The sequence below is a fragment of the Lissotriton vulgaris genome, chromosome 3_1 (genome assembly GCF_964263255.1).
Source record: "Lissotriton vulgaris chromosome 3_1, aLisVul1.2, whole genome shotgun sequence".
NCBI classification, from domain to species: domain Eukaryota; kingdom Metazoa; phylum Chordata; class Amphibia; order Caudata; family Salamandridae; genus Lissotriton; species Lissotriton vulgaris.
Window position 1 is genome coordinate 408,500,938 of NC_141689.1, and position 19,347 is coordinate 408,520,284.

At 43.7% G+C, this 19,347-nt stretch overlaps 1 protein-coding gene across 1 annotated transcript in view; it reads left to right on the forward strand.

Moving 5' to 3' along the window:
• The window catches only part of LOC147726518 (sodium channel protein 1 brain-like), a 653,937-nt gene that overhangs the window by 552,035 nt on the left and 82,555 nt on the right, over nucleotides 1-19,347 (forward strand). Inside the window, exon 8 of the mRNA XM_086963477.1 lies at nucleotides 12,528-12,798. Coding sequence (XP_086819603.1) covers nucleotides 12,528-12,798 — 271 coding nt within the window. The remainder of the gene's footprint in view (nucleotides 1-12,527; nucleotides 12,799-19,347) is intronic.

The window sequence follows — 19,347 nt, forward strand, 5'->3', positions numbered from 1 at the left end:
AACAGGACCAGGCTGGGAGGTAGGACCTTTCAAGTGAATAGGTAGGGATTTGCTATTTTGAGCGATACAGAGAACATTATAAAGCAATCCTGGGCTGAGGACACAGAGGGGCATATTTACAAGCCCCTGTCGCCATCACAACATCACTTTTAGTGATTTTGTGATAGCGATTTAAACCTCGCCTTATTTACAGCATTGAGCCACTTAACATGGATTAATGCTACCTTGTGGATAAGGCTCCGATTTACGCTATGATTTGTGCTAAAGAGAGGGCAGTGGGTCTTAATGTGGGCGTTACACCGCAACACCCATTGATTCTGATGCTTCCTTCTATTTACAAGGGAGGCATAAATAGGAGGCAGCACCAAAAACCTGGTCTTACACTTGCGCAACAATGAGAAATGTTTTATTTCTCCTAGTTTTTGCTGTTTTCATGTGTGCTGCGTTGGTCCCCCTTCCTGCACCTAAACAATCAAATTTAAAAAATCCATTTAGCAACTTCTGTGTGTGCTGCATTAAGCACCACACATAGAAGTTACAAAGCAGCATTTAAATGTTTTTATGTGCAGGAAAGGGGAGCTTCATGTACAAAAACAATCTTCCCCTGAACTCATACACTCTTGCACCATCATGCAAGGGTGCCTGAGTTCGCACTAGGGTGCTAAACAGTGCCAGTACAGGGGGAAGAGCAGGGCTGCACCATATGCTTGTAAATATGGTGCAGCCCTTTGTTTCAGAAGTGGCAGAGTGTGTCGTTAAGCCAAGGAGGCTAATAAAACCTTCCACCACTTCTTTGTAAATATGCCAGAGAGTGTCCTCTTCTGAGAGTAAGGAATGGAATGAGGCATAGGATGGGGAGGACAATTGTAATGAGGAGGTTCTGAGAACCAAAATCACCTTGATAATACCACAATTGTTTTATAGAAACAGCAAATTGTTATCCAAAGTCACATGCCAAATTTCTAGGGTTAAACTGTATGGGAGGCAGCTACTGCTAATTTGAGTAATGTGCAGCTGAAAAACATTTTTAATGTAACAAAATTATATGTAAATACTGATATGAGAAATGGAGTTGTTGGTTAAAATGCATGTGAGACCTGGTCAAGCAACAGCCACAATCACTTGCCGAATGAACTTCAAAAAGTCACTAAATTAAGCTGTGTTTAACCCTGGGTAGCTTGACACACAAGCAGTCAGGTTTAATTAGAGGCAATCTCTTGTCTACGTGGCGCCAGGGCTTCCACGATAGAGCCATCAAGCGAAAGTTGTAAAGCGCAAAGAAACGGTTTTCACCACGCTGATAGAACGGATTGGTCATGGATACCTAATGTCCTCGGCAATAAAGCTACCTAACCCAGATCCAAACTTCCCCGTAAACCAGCAGAACGAATTGCTCCCCCAGAACCTAACAAAGAACTCATCCGTTTCAATTTGTTCATGGAACGTGCATGGTTTTCGAGAAATGGCCCATGATAGTGAAACCAGAGTCTTTTTCCAACGACAAGCCATCCCCGTGGTGGACTATCAACTTACGTAACCCATAAATATAATTGGGTATCTGAGGAAATAAACGTTAGCCTGAAGTGGGCCCAAGTGATCAAAATCACCGAAGTATCGCCACCGGGGACTGAACCATGGAAATTGTTAATATTTAACGTATATATCCATCCAGACAAAAAGGTACAAAAAGAAAAACACGCAACGTTATTGTCACTTATCAAGTCCATGCAAAGAACCTACTCGCAATACCCAATGGTAATTTCCGGGGACTTCAACAACGCCCTTATTGATCAAAACAAGGCGAAGGTGAAGATGACGGGAAATGGTAGCGGAAAAAAATTTGCATCCAGATTAAAAGACCATGGTCTGGCGATTATGAATGGCAATACTAAGGGGGACATGCCGGCAGCAGTTACATACCTGAGCGGCAGGGTACACTCAATAATCGACTACTCCTTAGTAAGTGACGAATTAACTCCTAACATCAAATCATTCCACATAGAACATCGGGTAGAAAGCGACCACTTCCCACAAATACTAACCTTGAATATTGCACCAAGTATGGCGCTAACAACGACCGCCCTTCAGCGTCATGCATCAAAGTTCAACTTGAAAAAATTGAAATGGCACGGAGAGGGGTTGGGCAAAATTACGGACACAGTAAAATCACATATAGCCAATTTTGGAATTCAAAATGAAGAGGACCTCGTAACGAGCTGGGAGCAAATGATTCGAGTTCTGCAGCAAAAGTTCCCAGCAAGGGAAGGGAAGCATAGTAACTTTAACATCAAGAAGGAGCCCTGGTTCAACATGGACTTAAGAGCCAAAAAAAGAAAGGTCGCTAAGGAGGTTCGGGCCGTCGCAAGCCAAAAATGTCGGGGCTAGTGGTAAACAAATCTAATCTGAGGGGAGCAAAGAACATCTACAGGAAGGCATTGAGGGCCGCAAAGTATTCATACAAAGAATCTATTTGGAATAAACTGCTAATTGCGGGAAAACAACCTAATAGCAGGGTCTTCTGGGGCATCATAAACGAGCTTAACCAAGGGGCAAAAATCCTACAAGAAGCCGGGGTTGGAGCAGAAACCTGGATCAGACATGTGCAAACCCTATATAGCAATACAAATACAGGCCTCGTTAAAGATTCAGGGGCAGTTAAAGCCAACACGGAGGAACCAAAAGGAGTGACGAAGAAGGATAATTGGAAATCCAACCAGGAAAAACCCCTTAAGGGGTCAACAGACCCAGCTGACTTAATCACCAAAACTGAACTAAGAGGTATAATTTCAAGACCAAAGTCAGAGGGTGCAGCAGGACCAAACGGTCTACCGAATGCGATATTTAAGCATGACCCGGATCTGTGGGCAGAAATTCTAACGCCACTGTTCAATCGAATATACAATCTCGCAGAGATACCCGCCTCTTGGGAGGGAAGTATCATCCACCCAATTTTTAAGCATGGCGACCATCGCAATCCTGCAAATTTTAGACTGATATCCTTACTAGATGTAGAGGCTAAACTCTACGCCTCTTGCATTCTACGTGAATTACAAGTCTGGATATCAGAAACAAAGATCATGCCAAAATTTCAAACAGGCTTCAGGCAAGGAATGGGAACAACAACTAACCTAACCTGCCTGTCTATCCTAACGGACCAAGCAATAGCAAATGGCACTCGCTTGTATGCCTGTTTCATAGACATCAAGTCTGCCTTCGATCGGGTAAACAGAGTGCGCTTGTGGAGCAAACTAGAGAGTTGGGGGATGCCTTACCAACTCCTAAGAGCCATCAAAGCTCTTCATTACCATACTTGGGTAAGAGTAAAGTTGGGAAATGGTGGCAGTACCACCAGTAGCATCCAAACGCCCCAAGGCTTAAAGCAAGGCTGTGTACTAGCCCCTACCCTTTTTAACCTTTTTCTCTCTGACCTCACAAGCGCGATCGAATTAGCAGACAACCATCCTCCATTTTTGGCAAACAATCCAATATATTATTTACAATATGCCGACGATATTGTATTATTGAGCAAGACACCTATTGGCTTACAAAGAGCTATTAATAAATTAACTCTGTACCTAGAACGGGAAGGCCTAGCACTTAACAAAGAGAAAACTAAAGTGGTCCGCCTAGTTGACCGGCAAAACCTAAAGTACAAATGGATGGCCCAAGGGGCACCAGTGAAAGAACAAGAACACTATAAGTACTTGGGCATTACAATAACAAAAGGAGCAAATTATAAGAACCACAAAATAGCATTCAAAGCAAAAGTACAATCTTTAATCTTCGCGTATGGCTCTCTAAAGGAAAAAATGGACTGCCCCAACTACAATCATTTATTAAAAACAATGGCTGCACAGATTATGCCCACTTTATCTTATGGCTTAGTCACGTGGTGCGGTAAGGAGGTGGACCTTTTGAATGAACTACAAATTAAAATTTATAAAGCGGTCTTCAATCTTCCTAAATCTGCTTCAGCCGCACAAGTCAGGCTCGAATTTGGACTGCAAAATCAGAAGTTCCGGAGCATGAGCGGCTTCGGGAACGTCTGCCACAAACTTAGATCTGCAGATCCAGACTCCTTGGACTGGCTAAGCTGGGAGGAAATTAAAAAACGAGGGGAAACTGAATCCATGAACAATTGGGCAAAGTATTTGACATTCTGCGTGGAAAAGTTAGAGCTAGCAGTCGCTTGGAAATCAGGGACAGATAAAGTAAGTCTAAAAAAATCAGCCAATACGGCAGCAAAATGGAAATCTTTTTTTGAGGACAAAGAGTTATTGGCAAAACGGCGGCATGCCTGGACCATCCTGAACAGCTTCACAACCCCAAAAACACACACATATCTAACATCCCACTTCAGTGGTCACCTAAAAAAGTATTTTATAGTCTATCGGATGGGGATGCATGTCACAAAGGATTTACTACCGTCCTGGAAATCATCACACCAGACGAATCAATGTCGCCTTTGCGGGTATAACACCGAAACACTTGTCCACCTTTTCTTCTTATGTCCGGCCCTGATAAGTCAGAGACGACTCTTATTGAAACCCATCTTTAATGCTCTCAACATTCGATCCTGCAGACACGCAGTCACAAGCTGGCTCGGTGGTTCCAACATAATCCTAGTATGCCGTGGAGTCAAATTCTTGGCAGAAGCAAGAAAACTTTTAGACCTAATAGAATATGAGGACCATCCAGTTCGTGGGCAAACAGGGCCAGCTTAACCTCAGGACCTCACAAGCCCCGCCCCCAAATAAAACAATAGCCGAGAGACAATAATTTTAGTAATTTTTTTAAATAAACTTTGTATCGTTATTTTATTATGCGAATTTTGTAATAATTTTAACTAATTATGCAAATAAAAAAACCTTTGAACCTTTGAAAAAAAAAATAAAAATAGAGGCAATTAGTAAGTATTTATGCAGTGCGCAAACAATAATAAAGTGAAAACCAAACACACGAAAAATCCAAACCAAGTTAGAAAAATAGATTATATTTTAATACATTATTTAACACCTAAATGACAAAATCCAATGAACAAAAACCGAATATATTGATTTTAAATGATTAAATGAAAATACCGCCGAAAAGCACAAGGAAGTGCCTTCTGTGAATACTAAAATGGTAGTAAGTTTAGGATTTTGTCTTAAGTTAGTTCTGTGAATCGGTCCCCTAGTGCCTACATTAGGGGTAACTTATATGTAATAAAAGGGGAGCTTAAGGCTTAGCAAGGGGTTTTAAATGCCAAGTCCACATGGCAGTCTTACATTGCATTCAGGCTACAATGGCAGGTCTGGGACGGGTTACGAGGTGCTACTTAAGTGGGTGGCAAAATAAGTGCTTCAGGCCCACCAGTATCATTTAATTTACAGGTCCTGGGTATATGGTATACCACTCTAGAAGGGACTCATAAGTAAATTAAATATGTCAATCAAATTATGTTTTAGGGGTGTGAGCACAAGCACTTTAGCACTGGTTAGCAGTGGCAAGGTGTCACAGAGTCCTAAGGCCAACACAAATTAATTCTGCAAAATCAGAGGCAAGCAGGCAAAATGTTTGCGGGAAGACCAATCTAAGGCAGACAGGTCTAATAACTGATTAAAAAGGAAAAACATTAAACATCATTAACAGATTTTTTCACAAGATTCCCACACACAACAGAATCAATCCTGTTAATGTAGATATACAGTACTGGCAATGGTTTCCCTCTTTGAGAACGTTTCACTGATTGTTTTTTTGGTGTCAGGAAATCCCTTTGTTGCTGGTACTAAACATACCGCCATCCACTCGCTTTCTTCACAAGTTTGTGTTTTTTTCTTTTCATGACGGGGTGCGTGTTAACATAGTATGTGCATTGCTGCTATTTGCATCTCCTTTGTTTTTTCTTGCATGTCTTTCAGATTGAATGTCTGTGTTTGTCATATGTATGTACAGTTCTTGGATCCTGCCCTCAGTATGCAGAATTATTACAGGCCCCTGAAGCCTACATGCCTCCTGTGTTATATCGACCGATCAGGATGAGAAAGTGTGTGTGTGTGTGTTTGTGTGCACATATGCAGCCATGTGTATGTTTGTGGGTCCAGTGCCCTGTACTGCGCTCGAACACTGCACCCAGTAAAGGCTTTCACGATCCTTGCACCGAAGTGCACACGTTATGGGGCTATTCAGGTATTGCATGGATATGCTGGACACAATCCTGTACACTCTGCACCTGGGACTTTTATGTACTACCTACACATTTGGAAGTATGTGGCCCAGAATGCCTTCTTGCAAAACATACACCTTCTCAAATACTACGGTAAAGGCAGCTTTGGTCCTTGATCTCTTTAGCTTTGTAATGGAATGCAGGGGCCTATTAACAAGCAATAGCGATAATTATTGCTATTGCTTGGTTAGAGACAAACATTTACCGCTGAGCTGCGGCGATTTTTACTGCAAATAAACCTTGGTATTACCAAGGTTTAACGCAAATGCGATAAAAATCGCCGCAAAGCATGAATATCGCTGAAAAGTCAGCGATATTCATGCATTACCGAGCTAATGCTCTTAGCCATGTTATCCACCTCCCATTGGATAACATGGCTAAGAACTGCTCAGGGCAGGTGTTAGCTTTTGGAGATATTCGCGCTTAGCGCGAATATCTCCAAAAGTTGGTAATAGGAGATAGCGATGTTAGCGACTGTTTTCAGTCGCTTACATCTTGGCACACCCACTTTGCATGTCATTAGTGATAAATATCACTGACATGCAAAGTGGGGCCCAAGATGGTCGCTATCTTCTACTAGCTGTCGCTAACTGGTGTTAGCGACAGCTAGGTAATAGGGAGATAATTTTATCTCCGCTTTCTTGGCTTTTAAAGCCAAAAAAGCGGAGATAAACCCCTTGATAATATGCCCCGCAGTTTTTCTATGTCAAAATATGTAAATAAATTCTCTGTAATAGCAAATTCACTTTTCCATTTGGTCCACTGGTTCATTAGCACAAGTGACATTCATGTACGTGAGTTTTTACTTATCAAAAATAATGCTTAATTTAAATGTGATACAGTTAGCATAACTAGGCCACCGTTTGCTTGCACTGACAGCTAATTATATTTGCGAATAATAGTGCACATGTATTTTATGAAGGTGAGCTTTTCTCTCTCTAAGTATGCTTGTATGTTCGTCCATTTCAGGCAAATCATCTTAAAGAAGCCTCAACTGTGGTGCCTGTAATGAATTGTACATGCAGTCTTGAGAAAGCAATGCACAGGATGTTTCTTTATTTTTTAACTTACCAAGGTTTCCTTGCACCTTGCAATTTTCATTGTATATCATTCATTAGCAGATTAACCATTGTATTGTTGTGTTACATAAAATGTCATTTTTTTCCCATAATTAGTTATGCATACCCTAACCAATGAAGTGAATTAGGAAATAGGCATCTCTAGAAGTATCTAGTTCACCAGAATGGTTTACTTGTCTGCAACACCGGTAGTCCAGCTCTGTCATGTCACACCACACCACAAAATGTGTGTGGGTTTTAAACTCTCAAACATTATAAAAGGTGATTTTTATTGGAGAAGTGTTAGTACTTTCTGGGCGTTCCTTTCAACAGACTCTATGTCAGTCTGTTTACTAATTGATACTTTTTTCTTATTTCTTTCAAGGCAGACTCTGCGCTAGTCTGTTTATTTCTCAATACTTAGGGCTTAATGACAACTTTGGGGCTCTTCGACTAGGACCGCCACTGCCGAAATCCCAGGAAGCCCACAAAGGCAGTGGGATTCTGAGTTGAATCCAGGGCGGGCGAGTGGTGCTGCGGCGGTCTCATAGTGGCAGCTGTGTTAGGCTCCTAGGAGAGCTTTAACAGCAGCCCGCCACCATGAATGTGCCTGCAGCACATTCCTGCATGGTGCGGCATGCATCATGTTGATCATGCCGTAACATGCAGGAACGAGGGTGTAATTCCAGATAGGCTCAACATTTTCCCCAACCCATGAAGTCCAAGGCCCAGAATCGGAAGATGGGGCCCTGTCAGGGCCCCCTTACCTGCATTTCCCCCACCCTTTTCATGGCAGTTTCCCCATTATGAAATGGGCGATAGATGTGCAAGCCAGCATGTGCTCGGCCATTTTGCATCTGCACTGCCAGAATATACCTGCCCCTTTCCTCACCGCCACTACCTTGGGATCCTAGATCCCGCGCAGTCAGGGTTCCTGTGGCGATCCGGCTGCCACTCTCAGAATACGGTGGGCGGACCCGCAGGGGTGGTGGTGATTGGACTGCCACCGTAAGTATGGCGGTTCCAGGGCTGCCTTACTCATTATAAATCCCTTGGACTCTGTTTGCCTTTCAAACTTAGATCTTATGTCATATCTGTCCATTTGATTTGTGTCTAGTCTTTCTCTGAGTTTTCTTCAGAGGAAGACCTTACATAAGCCCTCTTGCCGAATTACGCTATTTTATTTTAACTATGATAATTCCAGAAACTACTGCAAGCAATATTTTGGACCATGTGGTGTGGAAAATTGGGCAGTTCCTGCAAGTAGGTTGGTGCTCAAGTCTCTGTAACCACGACTTTTAGTGCTCTATACAGTTGCAACTCTATTGTGTTCAATGCTAGAAATGGAAAATATTAACTCCAGGATCCATACATTGGGGTTAAGGGGTGCCATCAGAAAGGGGCAACGTCTCAAGGAGTGGCACCTGACACTTAAAATGCATTACATTCTTTTTTTTAAAACTGCTCCAAAGGAATTGACAACAATGACAAATTTGAAATCTGTTGCGGCTTACTTATTTGTCACAAACAGACAAGACATGTGGGGTTACGTCACCTGCTGCTGAGCTCTTTGTGTACCCCTCAAGTTATGTGGTATAATAGCACTAAGCTAATTCCAGTGGTCAATGAACTTGTTAGAGTGATATGTATGTATTTGTCAGAGATTTGACTCATCATCAAATCTCAAAAAGGTTTTATGTGCCTGTTACAAGGCACAGCTTGTAGCAGGGAGGGAGCAGATTTGTATTTTACCTTGATACCTCAGTGGGATACTGCTCCTGTTGCAGAAATCCTAGTGTGACCTGTAGGCTACAAGTTATAACCCTTGGAATAAAGTTCAGTAAGTTATGAACTGACAAGAAGGAGCTGCGTACAAACTGCAAAGCATTTATTTAGATTCTTATTGTTTCATTTCCCAATCTTTCTTCATTATATTTTTTCAAAAAAGGGTTCCTTTGGGTGGTAATAAAGACTTATTAGTACAACAAAAATGGCCTCATCATGTAATTACTCATATAGCCACACAATTGTCATTCTTTAAGTGCATGCATATCTCTTGCATTCAAAGCTTTGAAAACCCAAAGAACTGCAGCCAATCATAGTTTGTCTCTTGAACACTTGTGAAATGAGAAGCAAATTGGTTTTGTTTCCTTGCTTCAAGGTCTTAGGCTCCAGAAGCTCCCAGTCAGGAGAAGACTTGTACAAAATTAGTGGTGAGGGCCTTTTAAATTATGCCTATGTGTGTTAGGCCCTGCTAGACCATATATTAAAAGGTTCCATCACCCCTTCAGGTTGATGGCTGAATGCAATGCACATAATGCGCTGGAACTTCCAACTGTGCCTAGGTGTCTGCATCAGCTTCCCTGAATCACACATTTACCTCAATAATATCTGCTTAATCTGGGCTCCAAATAGATCCCCCTCACCCCAAGCACTAATGGGATTCCCTCCTGAGACACATGTAGTGGGGGTGTACTTCTAACTGCTGCAGCTATCCCCTCTCAGCCAAGGAATATTGCACTGTCTGCCTTATTGGCAGTATATTTGCATAGACTGCTAACCCTCAGTCTACAGTGTATTTAGCATCATTCCAATGTAAACTGCACCTGGGCTGGTACACTCGGTCTGTGTGCTAGAGTAAATTAAAATGGTACACCCCTTCAAGTGTACAGAAGTACATGTACACACCTTCTACTGGATGAGCCTGCGAAACTGTAGCATGCTGAAGCGTATGTCTTTTCTAAGTTAGTCTGGTATTAGGTTTTTGCTTGATGTAATATATGTTACAACCCTGACGTCCTATGTTTTTCCCACTGTGAAAGAAGTCAGGCAGAATACCTTTTCATGTGGTGCTTCATACCACAGCTTTGAGGTTTCTTAGCGTTGTAAATATTTATTTATTTTATTTATTTATTTATTTATGAAATTTGATAGAGCGCTAACAAATGCCCGTGGGCGTCTCGGCGCTGCGACATCTGCATCAGATTCTCCACTGGCTATGTATAATCTAAGATATTGCTGGTTAAACAGCCAGGTTTTTAGCTGTTTATGAAAGGACTAGAGAGAGGGGCTGGTCCGAATTGACTGAGGAAGGGTATTCCACAATTTTGGGGCCGAAACTAGGAACCGGCGGTCTCCCCAAGAGACTGTCTTGGTGCGAGGCACCACTAGGTCATTGATAGTGGAAGATTGCAGTACCCTAGGTGGACGGTAGAGGATCAGCTGGTCTTTGAGGAACTGAGGCCCTTGTTTATGCAATGCCTTGTATACAATACAGAGAGTTTTAAACTTGACCCTGCTTCTGATTGGAAGCCAGTGAAGTTTTCTGATCGTATCTGTGGCAGACTTATGTTTGGGGATTCTGGCAAATAGTCTTGCTGCCACGTTTTGTATTGTTTGCATTTTGTTAAATACCCTGGTCTGGGCATCAGCAAAAAGACCATTACAATAGTCCAAAGTGGACAGCACTAGAGAGCTTACCAGGGTTTTTCCTGCACTTTCCGGGAGGAAGGGGATGATTTTCCTTATTAAGCGTAGTTTATGAAACGCCGAAGATGCTACTTGGTTGGCGTGGGCGACAAAGTTCAGCTGGTCGTCAAAAACAACTCCCAGATTCCTTACCTAGGAGGTGGGTTTAGGCAGGGTTCAGAAAGGATGGTGACCAGCTAGGGGTAAGTTGTCCAAAAATGACAACCTGCGTCTTATCGGAATTGAGTTTTAGACAATTGGAGGCCATCCAATCTCCAATTGCTAACATACATTCTTTGAAACTCTCAGCCATCTTTAATCCATTGTTTTTAATGGACAGGACTATCTGTGTGTCGTCTGCATATGAGGTAAGGCTCATCCCATGTGCTCGAATGACATTGGCTAGGTCCGACACATAGATATTAAAAAGTGTCGGACTCAGGGATGAGCCTTGTGGGACCCCACATGGCAGAGACAGATTAGTTGATTGGAAAGATCCCAGAGTGACAGCCTGAGTTCTGCCTGACAGAAAGGAAGCCATCAGATCTTTGGCTGTTTGCTGGATGCCCATTTTTTCGACACGATCGACCAAAATCGAGTGGTCGACCGTGTCGAAGGCTGCAGATAGATCAAGTAGCACCAATACTGCTGTTCCTCCTTGATCTCGGATGACTCTGATGTCATCCGCGGCTTTGATCAAGGCAGTTTCGGTGCCATGGAACTTATGGAACCCAAATTGGGTGTTATCCAGTAAGTGATGTTCCTCAATGAATTCAGATAACTGTGAATTCATCGCTTTTTCTGCTCTTTTGTTTATGTTACTATTGTCCAACTTAACAACACACAGTTATAAAACTTGCCTACCTGTGTCCTCTACAAAAGGGTACACTCCTTGTTCTTACAATGGGTGGGCATCATGATGTACTGTAAAGTCATCAATTGCTATGCTTTGAAATTTATGGCATTTGAATATGTAATAATTATATATGTGTTGTAAAATGCATCATTTTCTTCATTTGGTTATTTAAAAAAAAATTAATTAGGTCTAAACATATACAATTACGAAACAATAGAAGACAAATCAACAGGAAAAGAATCAGGTGCATTTATTTAGTATGGCCCATCACAAAACATGTTAGAATTAAATTAGGTATGAGTTCAAAATGTTTGAAAAGTATGGGCTACATTTTTGTAGGTCGCACATCCGGACTTCGTAGAATAACCATTCTGGACAATGCTCATTTAATTCTGGGTAATAAAAAATACTCCATGTGCAACAGTGCATGTAAAATCACATATAAAAGAGATAATACTTTTAGGTTCTGCCTTTTTATGTATACTGGTTTGTGCCTTCCATAAAGGAGGATAACATTATTATAAATTCTGGTGAGAATGACCTACTTAGCCACTTCAAAGACACTAATATTTCATGATGTGTGTAGAGGTATTTTTAAAATCAGATTTGACAGAAATTGAATATATGTGTCACTGTCCATGGTTGGTGAAAAATTATGTATCTTCTGATTGCTTGAGGTTAGCCTTACTAGCTTTTGATTGTGCCCTAACTGCCCTTATTATCATCATTGGTGGTACTAGTACCCTTGAGGTTAATCTTGCCGGTAGATTACATGCACATTGCTGGTAAGTAGTTGTGATTAAGCTCCATCGGATTTCAAATAAACCTAATGTTTCTTCACCCAAAATCCACGAAAGAAAATATTTCATTGAATGCAATGGTATGGGAAGTCTTTCATTTCATCCACTCATCTCCACTTTTCCTTGTTTTTCTCTTCCAGGAAAAATGCCTGTTACCATTTTATAAGTTGGTTCATTCAAAGTACTTCGAAGCCTTTACTAATTGCCTTATAGTTGCCAATACATTGACCATGGCATTCGATCACAATAACATCTCCTTATTTCACTCCACCATCCTCAACTGGATCATCATTGCCTTTACCGCTCTATTTACAACTGAAACAACACTGAAGCTGATTGGCTTAAGACAGTATTATTTCACTCAGGCATGGAATATATTCGATATTGTGATCATTGTACTCTCTATTGTAGGTAAGGTGAACAATAACCTCTTCTGCATTTATAGAGATTTTCACTGAATGATATGATGTGAAGTTACTTTGTAAGAAAATATACCTGCACTTTTTTGTTGTTTCTTGTGTCTTAAAAAGAACACTGAAATTCTCCTCTTCAAAGACTGAGGACTACTACTCAAACCCTAATCCCATGTACTCTAGTAAAATTGAATATCTTTGTATCCCAGTGCACAGCCTATTACAAGAGGTCTAGCCTAACTGCATGCCGGGAAGTAAGGTTGTCACTGGGAATTGACAAAGCAGTAAAAGTAGTCTTTGTAAGGAAATGATAGCAGTGCATGATATCCACATGTCCTATAGCAGTTATAGATTAGTTCAGGCAAATGTGTTCAGGTCTGCAGTTCATCTGCCATAGAACTGTTGGGAAGGTTCTATTTGTTGTATAGTAGTTTATTGTACCTGCATGACTGTCAAGTTTACTGCATTCTTGGGCAGTGACAGTCTCTGCATTTCCGTGTATGTCACCTTTTGTTTGTGGTAGGTGTTCAGTTTTCTAGTTCTGTTTGAACTGGATGCTACAGTTGTGCCCCCCTGTAGTTTTGCACCCGCAGTTCCTGCACGGGAAGGAATGCACAATATGGTGCATTCTTCCTGTGCAGAAACGTGCACTGGCGATCCCTCAGTGATGCTGTTTAAGGCTCAAAATGAGACTTTAATCAGCACTGCCGTTGGACCACCATGCCGCCCGCCAGACTACAAAATTACTTGTAATCTAGCGGGTTTGTGGCTGTGAGTTTCGGTAGTCCTGGAGCAGAGCCGTGGCGTGCCACGCGCTCCGGGACCATCGAAACTCGTAATCCGGCACCATAGAAAATCAAGCTAAACTCCTTATTGGGGCAACATTAGCAAGCTCATTTAATACTGTGCTGGTTCAATATTTCAGCATATTTAATGATAGCTTGCCCTTTGTATTTAATTTCACACCAGACGTCTACTGATTATAAACAGAGCAAACAATTGTTGTTCTTCCCACTTTTTACTGTGCACCAGAATTAAAAAGAGGGAAGGCTAACAACATTTCAAATCAAGACTTGCAGATCACCACTTGTGGTGGCAGTGAGTAATTGAGTAATTAACTCACTGTGCCTCCTGACAGAAATGGGCAATTTGCCTTTCAGCACACAAGACTCATTCCATCCATCTTCATTAATTGTCCAATGTTCAAATGCAAGTTCAGTCAGTTGACTGTAGCTTCATCCTGTTGAGCGGTCCATCCTGTTGAGCGGTCCCGTGACAAAGCAGTGAGGTTAACTGCGAAACGTGTCGGGTTTGCCCGTATGCCTAAATAAACACCGTTTGAAAATCATGGCCACAGCACCAGTGAATTATTTCAGAACAACTGGGTCTTTGTTGGAATACATATATATATATATATATATATATATATATATATATATATATATATCATAGCATTTGTGGAGCGCACTACTTACCCGTGAGGGTCTCAAGGCGCTGGGGGTAGGAGATGCTGCTACTGCTCGAAAGCCAAGGTCTTGAGGAGTTTTCTGAAGGACAGGAGTTCTTGGGTCTGATGTAGGTGGATGGGGAGGGTGTTCTGGGCCTTGGCGGTGAGGTGGGAGAACGATCTGATGCCAGTGGTCGGCCTTCGGATGTGGGGGACTGTGGCAAGGGTGAGGTCGGCGGAGCGGAGCTGGCGGGTGGGGGTGTAGAAACTGAGTTGTCTGTTGAGGTACACTGGTCCGGTGTTGTGGAGTGCCTTGTGTGCGTGGGCGAGGATCTTGAAGGTGATCCTCTTGTTGACGGGGAGCCAGTGCAGGTCTCTCAGGTGGGGTGTGATGTGGCTGCGGCAAGGGATCTCGAGGATCAGGTGCGCAGAAGCATTCTGGATGCGTTGAAGCCGTTTCAGGATTTGGGCCGAGGCTCCTGCATAGAGGGCGTTTCCATAGTCCAGCCTGCTGCTGACGAGGGCCTGGGTGACGTTCTTGTTTCGGTGGGGATCCACTTGTAGATCTTGCCAAGCATGCGGAGGGTGTTGAAGCAGGAGGAAGAGACGACGTTGACCTGCTTAGTCATGCAGAGGGTGGTGTCAAAGATGATCCCTAGGTTGCGTTCATGGTCGGTGGGTGTTGGAGCTTTTCCTATTGCTGTCGGCCTCCATGAGTCGTCCCAGGCAGTGGTGGTGGGTCTGAGGATGAGAACCTCCGTCTTGTCCGAGTTCAGTTTCAGTCGGCTGTTCCTCATCCATTTGGTGGCGGCCTTCATTCCTTTGTGGTGGTTGGTTTTGGTAGTGTGGGGGTCCTTGGTGAAAGAGAGGATCAGTTGGGTGTCATCGGCTTAAGAGATGATGTTGAGGTTGTGCAGTCAGGTGACATGGGTGAGCGGTCCATGTAAATGTTGAACAGCGTTGGGCTGAGGGATGATCCCTGGGGTATGCCGCAGATGATCTTGGTGGCTTCGGAGCAGAAGGGGGGGAGGCGGACGCTCTGTGTTCTGCCAGAGAGGAAGAAGGTGGTCCAGTCCGGGGCCTTCTCTTGGATACCGGCGTCCTGGAGGCGTGTGCGTAGTGTGCAGTAGCAGACTGTGTTGAAGGCAGCTGATAGGTCCAGGAGGATGAGGGCTGCAGTGTCACTGTTGTCTAGCAGGGTTCTGATGTCATCGGTGGCGGCGATGAGGGCAGTTTCGGTGCTGTGGTTACTGTGGAACCCGGACTGGGACGGGTCCAGGATGCTGTTCTCCTCGAGGTAGCTGGTCAGTGTTTGTTGATGGTCTTCTCGATGACCTTCGCCGGGAATGGCATCAGAGAGATGGGCCGGAAGTTCTTGGGGTCCGCCTTGGGTTTTTTGAGTAAGGCGTTGATCTCGGCATGCTTCCAGCTCTCCGGGAAGGTAGCTGTCTGAAAGGAAATGTTGATGGCTTTTGGGGTACGCCTTGGGTTTCTTGAGTAAGGCGTTGATCTCGGCGTGCTTCCAGCTCTCCGGGAAGGTAGCCGTCTCAAAGAAAATGTTGATGGCTTTCTGGAGATGGGATGCGATGGAGGTGCTGGCTTTGTTGAAGATGTGGTGAGGGCATGGGTCTTACGGAGATCCGGAGTCGATATTGTTCATGATCTTGATGGTGTCATTATCATTAATGTTGGTCCAGGAGAGCAGCCGGTTGGTGCGGAAGGTGGTCATGGTGGTGGAGGTCTTTGTGGTTGTCGGGGCGGTAGTGGCATTGAAGCTGTCGTGGATGTCTGCGATCTTGCGATGGAAGAAGGTGGCCAGTGAGACACACAGGTCCTGCGAAGGTGGGATGTCGTTGGTGTTGGAGTTGGGTTGGAGAGTTCATTCACGATGTTGAAGAGTTCTTTGCTGTTGTGTGCATTGTTGTCTAGCCGGTCTTTGATGTAGGCTCATTTGGCGACCCTGATGAGGTGATGGTGTCTGCGGGTGGCGTTCTTATGGGCTGTGTAGCTGTCTGGTGTTTGTTCTCAGAGCCAGTTCTTCTCTAGCTTACAGCAGGTTTGTTTGGAGGCTTGAAGTTCTTCAGTGAACCAGCTGGCTTTCTTGCTGGTGTTGCTGTTGGAGGGTTTCTTGACCTGGGTGAGGGGGTTAGCGCAGTTGTCGATATACTGTGGAGAAGTGTGGCTCAATGGTTAGAGCAGCAGACCCTGATGCAGAGGTCTGGCCCGGGACCAGGGTTCAATTCCCTGCCTCGACGGGTCTTGGGCTCAAAATTCCACGGACCTGATAATTCTCGCCTCTGTGCCTATTCCAATCATGAAGTCCCACTCTGCAACTCTGGGCAATACCTTGCTTAATCTTCACAACGGCCCCCACAACGCTAAGGATACCTGGCCTCCAACTTGGGGGTGCCCAGGAGTGGACGCCTCACAGAGAAAGCCAGGATGGGTTCCACAGCGGTATTCGTACAAGCGCCTTGAGACCCTTGCGGGTGAGTAGTGCGCTATACAAGTATCAATTTACATTTACATTTACTGTCTGAGGTTGCGGGCGGCGGTGTCGGAGTCGGTAGGGTTGGTGGGTGGTTTCTGGGCAAGGGTGGTGGTTAGCTGTTCTTTGGTGACTCTGCTACAGCAGCGGCGAGGCATCTGTTGAGTGTGGTGGTGCGTGGTGGGTTTCCAGAAGGTGAAGTGGATGCAGTGAGGGTTCGGTGGTGTAGTTGAAGGAGACATGGGGAATTGCGGAGAAGATGGGGTTGAGCGTGTGGCCGGCGGAGTGGGTGGGTGTTGTGACGAGTTGTCTGAGTCCGAGGTTGCGAGGTTGTTGATCAGGATGGTGGAGTTGGTGTCGCTGTTGTTCTCGATGTGGAAGTTCGGGTCCCTGAGTAGGATGTAGTCTGTGGAGGTGAGGGTGTGTGTGTTGACAAAATCAGCAATGGAGTCGCAGAACTGTGGTCAGGGTCTGGGGGATCTGTAGACGAGGGTTCCTCTGAGGGTGGTGTGTAACAGCATGTGTAGGTATATGAGTAGATATGATGAGTGAGTACATATAGGAGTGACTGTATAGGACTGTTGGTGAATGAGTAGATGTGTATATAGATCTTGGATTTCGGAATTTCTGAATAGGTATGTTGTAACTGGTATTGGTATGTCCATTGTTTTGTAACTGTTAGCTTGTATTTCTGAGTGTGTGTATCAAAGGTTATATTATGATGAGAGGAGGTTTGCCACTCTATCACAATGATGATGTCATCAGTGATGTCATTTGAGATGTCATCAGTAATGTCATGAGTGATGTCACTGACCATGTCATGAGTGATGTCATATTTGACGTCATCAGCATTGCATTGCGGGCACGCGATTTATAGATAGCAGAACTAACTATAACCGGGAAATTTCTATGGTTTTGTACAAGTGAAATGTCCAACTAACTATAACGCCCCTGAAACCTATGGTTTTTTCAGTGAATTTTAAGGTTTTTTAAATGCTAATATCTAACTATAACGTGCCTGAAAGCTATGTTTTTTTCAGTGAATTTCAAAGGTTTTTTAAATGCTAATTTCTAACTATAATGTGACTGAAAACGACGTGTTTTTTAGTGAATTTCAAAGGTTTTTTAAATGCTAATTTTGAACTATAGCATGCCAGAAACCTATGGTTTTTTAAGTGAATTTCTATGGGTTTTTAAATGCTAGTTTCTATTTATGCCTACAGAGGTAGAACATGTGAAGAAACGCACAGAAAGAAGCAAAAGAAATGCAGAAAGAAGCAACAGAACTCCACAAAGACGAAGAAAAGTGAAGGCAGGAGCAAGACATGCAGAAAGAACAAACAGAGGAGCAGAAATAGGCCTTGTTTCAAAATCATCCTGTGCCCATAACTTTTTCAGAAGGGTACAGGTGGTTACTGACTCTGACTAACCAGGCCTAGAGCCAGTGCTATGCTAAAAGACACTTAGAATACAGTCAAAACACCTACATACACGAGGGAACACTATGTGTTTGGGGTACCCCTGTGATCAGCATGACCTCCTCTGTAAGGCCCTAGTACATAATAGGGCATGGGGATTAAAACTACCTCTTAAAAGGCACCACAGGGCGCGTTTGCACAGTGGTGAAGGGAGGGCGGCCTGAGGTGACATGTGTGCAAACACGCCATGTGTTGTGTTTTAAGTTGGAGAAGTAATTCCCCTTCAATCCTGAGGGTCCCTGGGGTCCAACTAGCCCACTGGGTACCTCCGGTTAACGCCAAAGAGCCTCGTTGCACATAGGTGTAAAAAGGGGCGTGGCTGGACCACCTCTCTGCAACGCAGGCATGTGCCGCCTAATGGAGGTACCTGGTGGACTAGTTGGCCCCCAGGGGCCCTCAGGATCCAAGGGGACTTAATTCCCCAACTTTGGCCGGATCAGCGGATCCTCCGCGCATCCCACAATTTAAAAGAAAAATCTTTTTTTGGCCTTGGGGGTCCTTGTGGGACCACCTAAGCAGGCCGCGGGGGTCAGCGTGTTTCTACCCTGCCCCTTTTTCTTATTTTGTGCTTTAGTTTTTCTGTTTTCCTGTGCCTTGGATCTACAAAGGCACAAGATGGCTGCTAACACTCCTGGTTTGGAGTGTTGACAGCCAATTAGAATGCAGCTCGTGATAGGCAGGGTGCTCGTATCCACCGCTCTTCTATATATCGATATGTTTTTTATTTTGATTTTCTCAGCAACTACTGAACGGATTTGCACCATTTAACAAATTTTTAAACCAAGGGCTACCTTTTGGCCAAATTTGGTGTAATTCCACAGTTCGGGCTGTAGCCCTGTCTAAAATTTCCTATGAGAATTAACATGAGAAAAACACGTTTTGGGACCCCCTTTTTTCTCGGCCCCGCTTGCCGAATCACCCCAAATTTTCAAGATAGGAGCGGACCATAAGTTTTGAAAATGTCACAAAGATTCGTAAACTGGCATCAAAGTTATTGGGAAAAGAATGCTACGCTTTTCCTACGAATATTATGTCCTAAATAAAACTACCTACTGGTGCCTATATTTGAAAATATTGTTAAATATATATATATGTATTCACTGAAAAAACATACGTTTCAGTTACGTTAAAGTT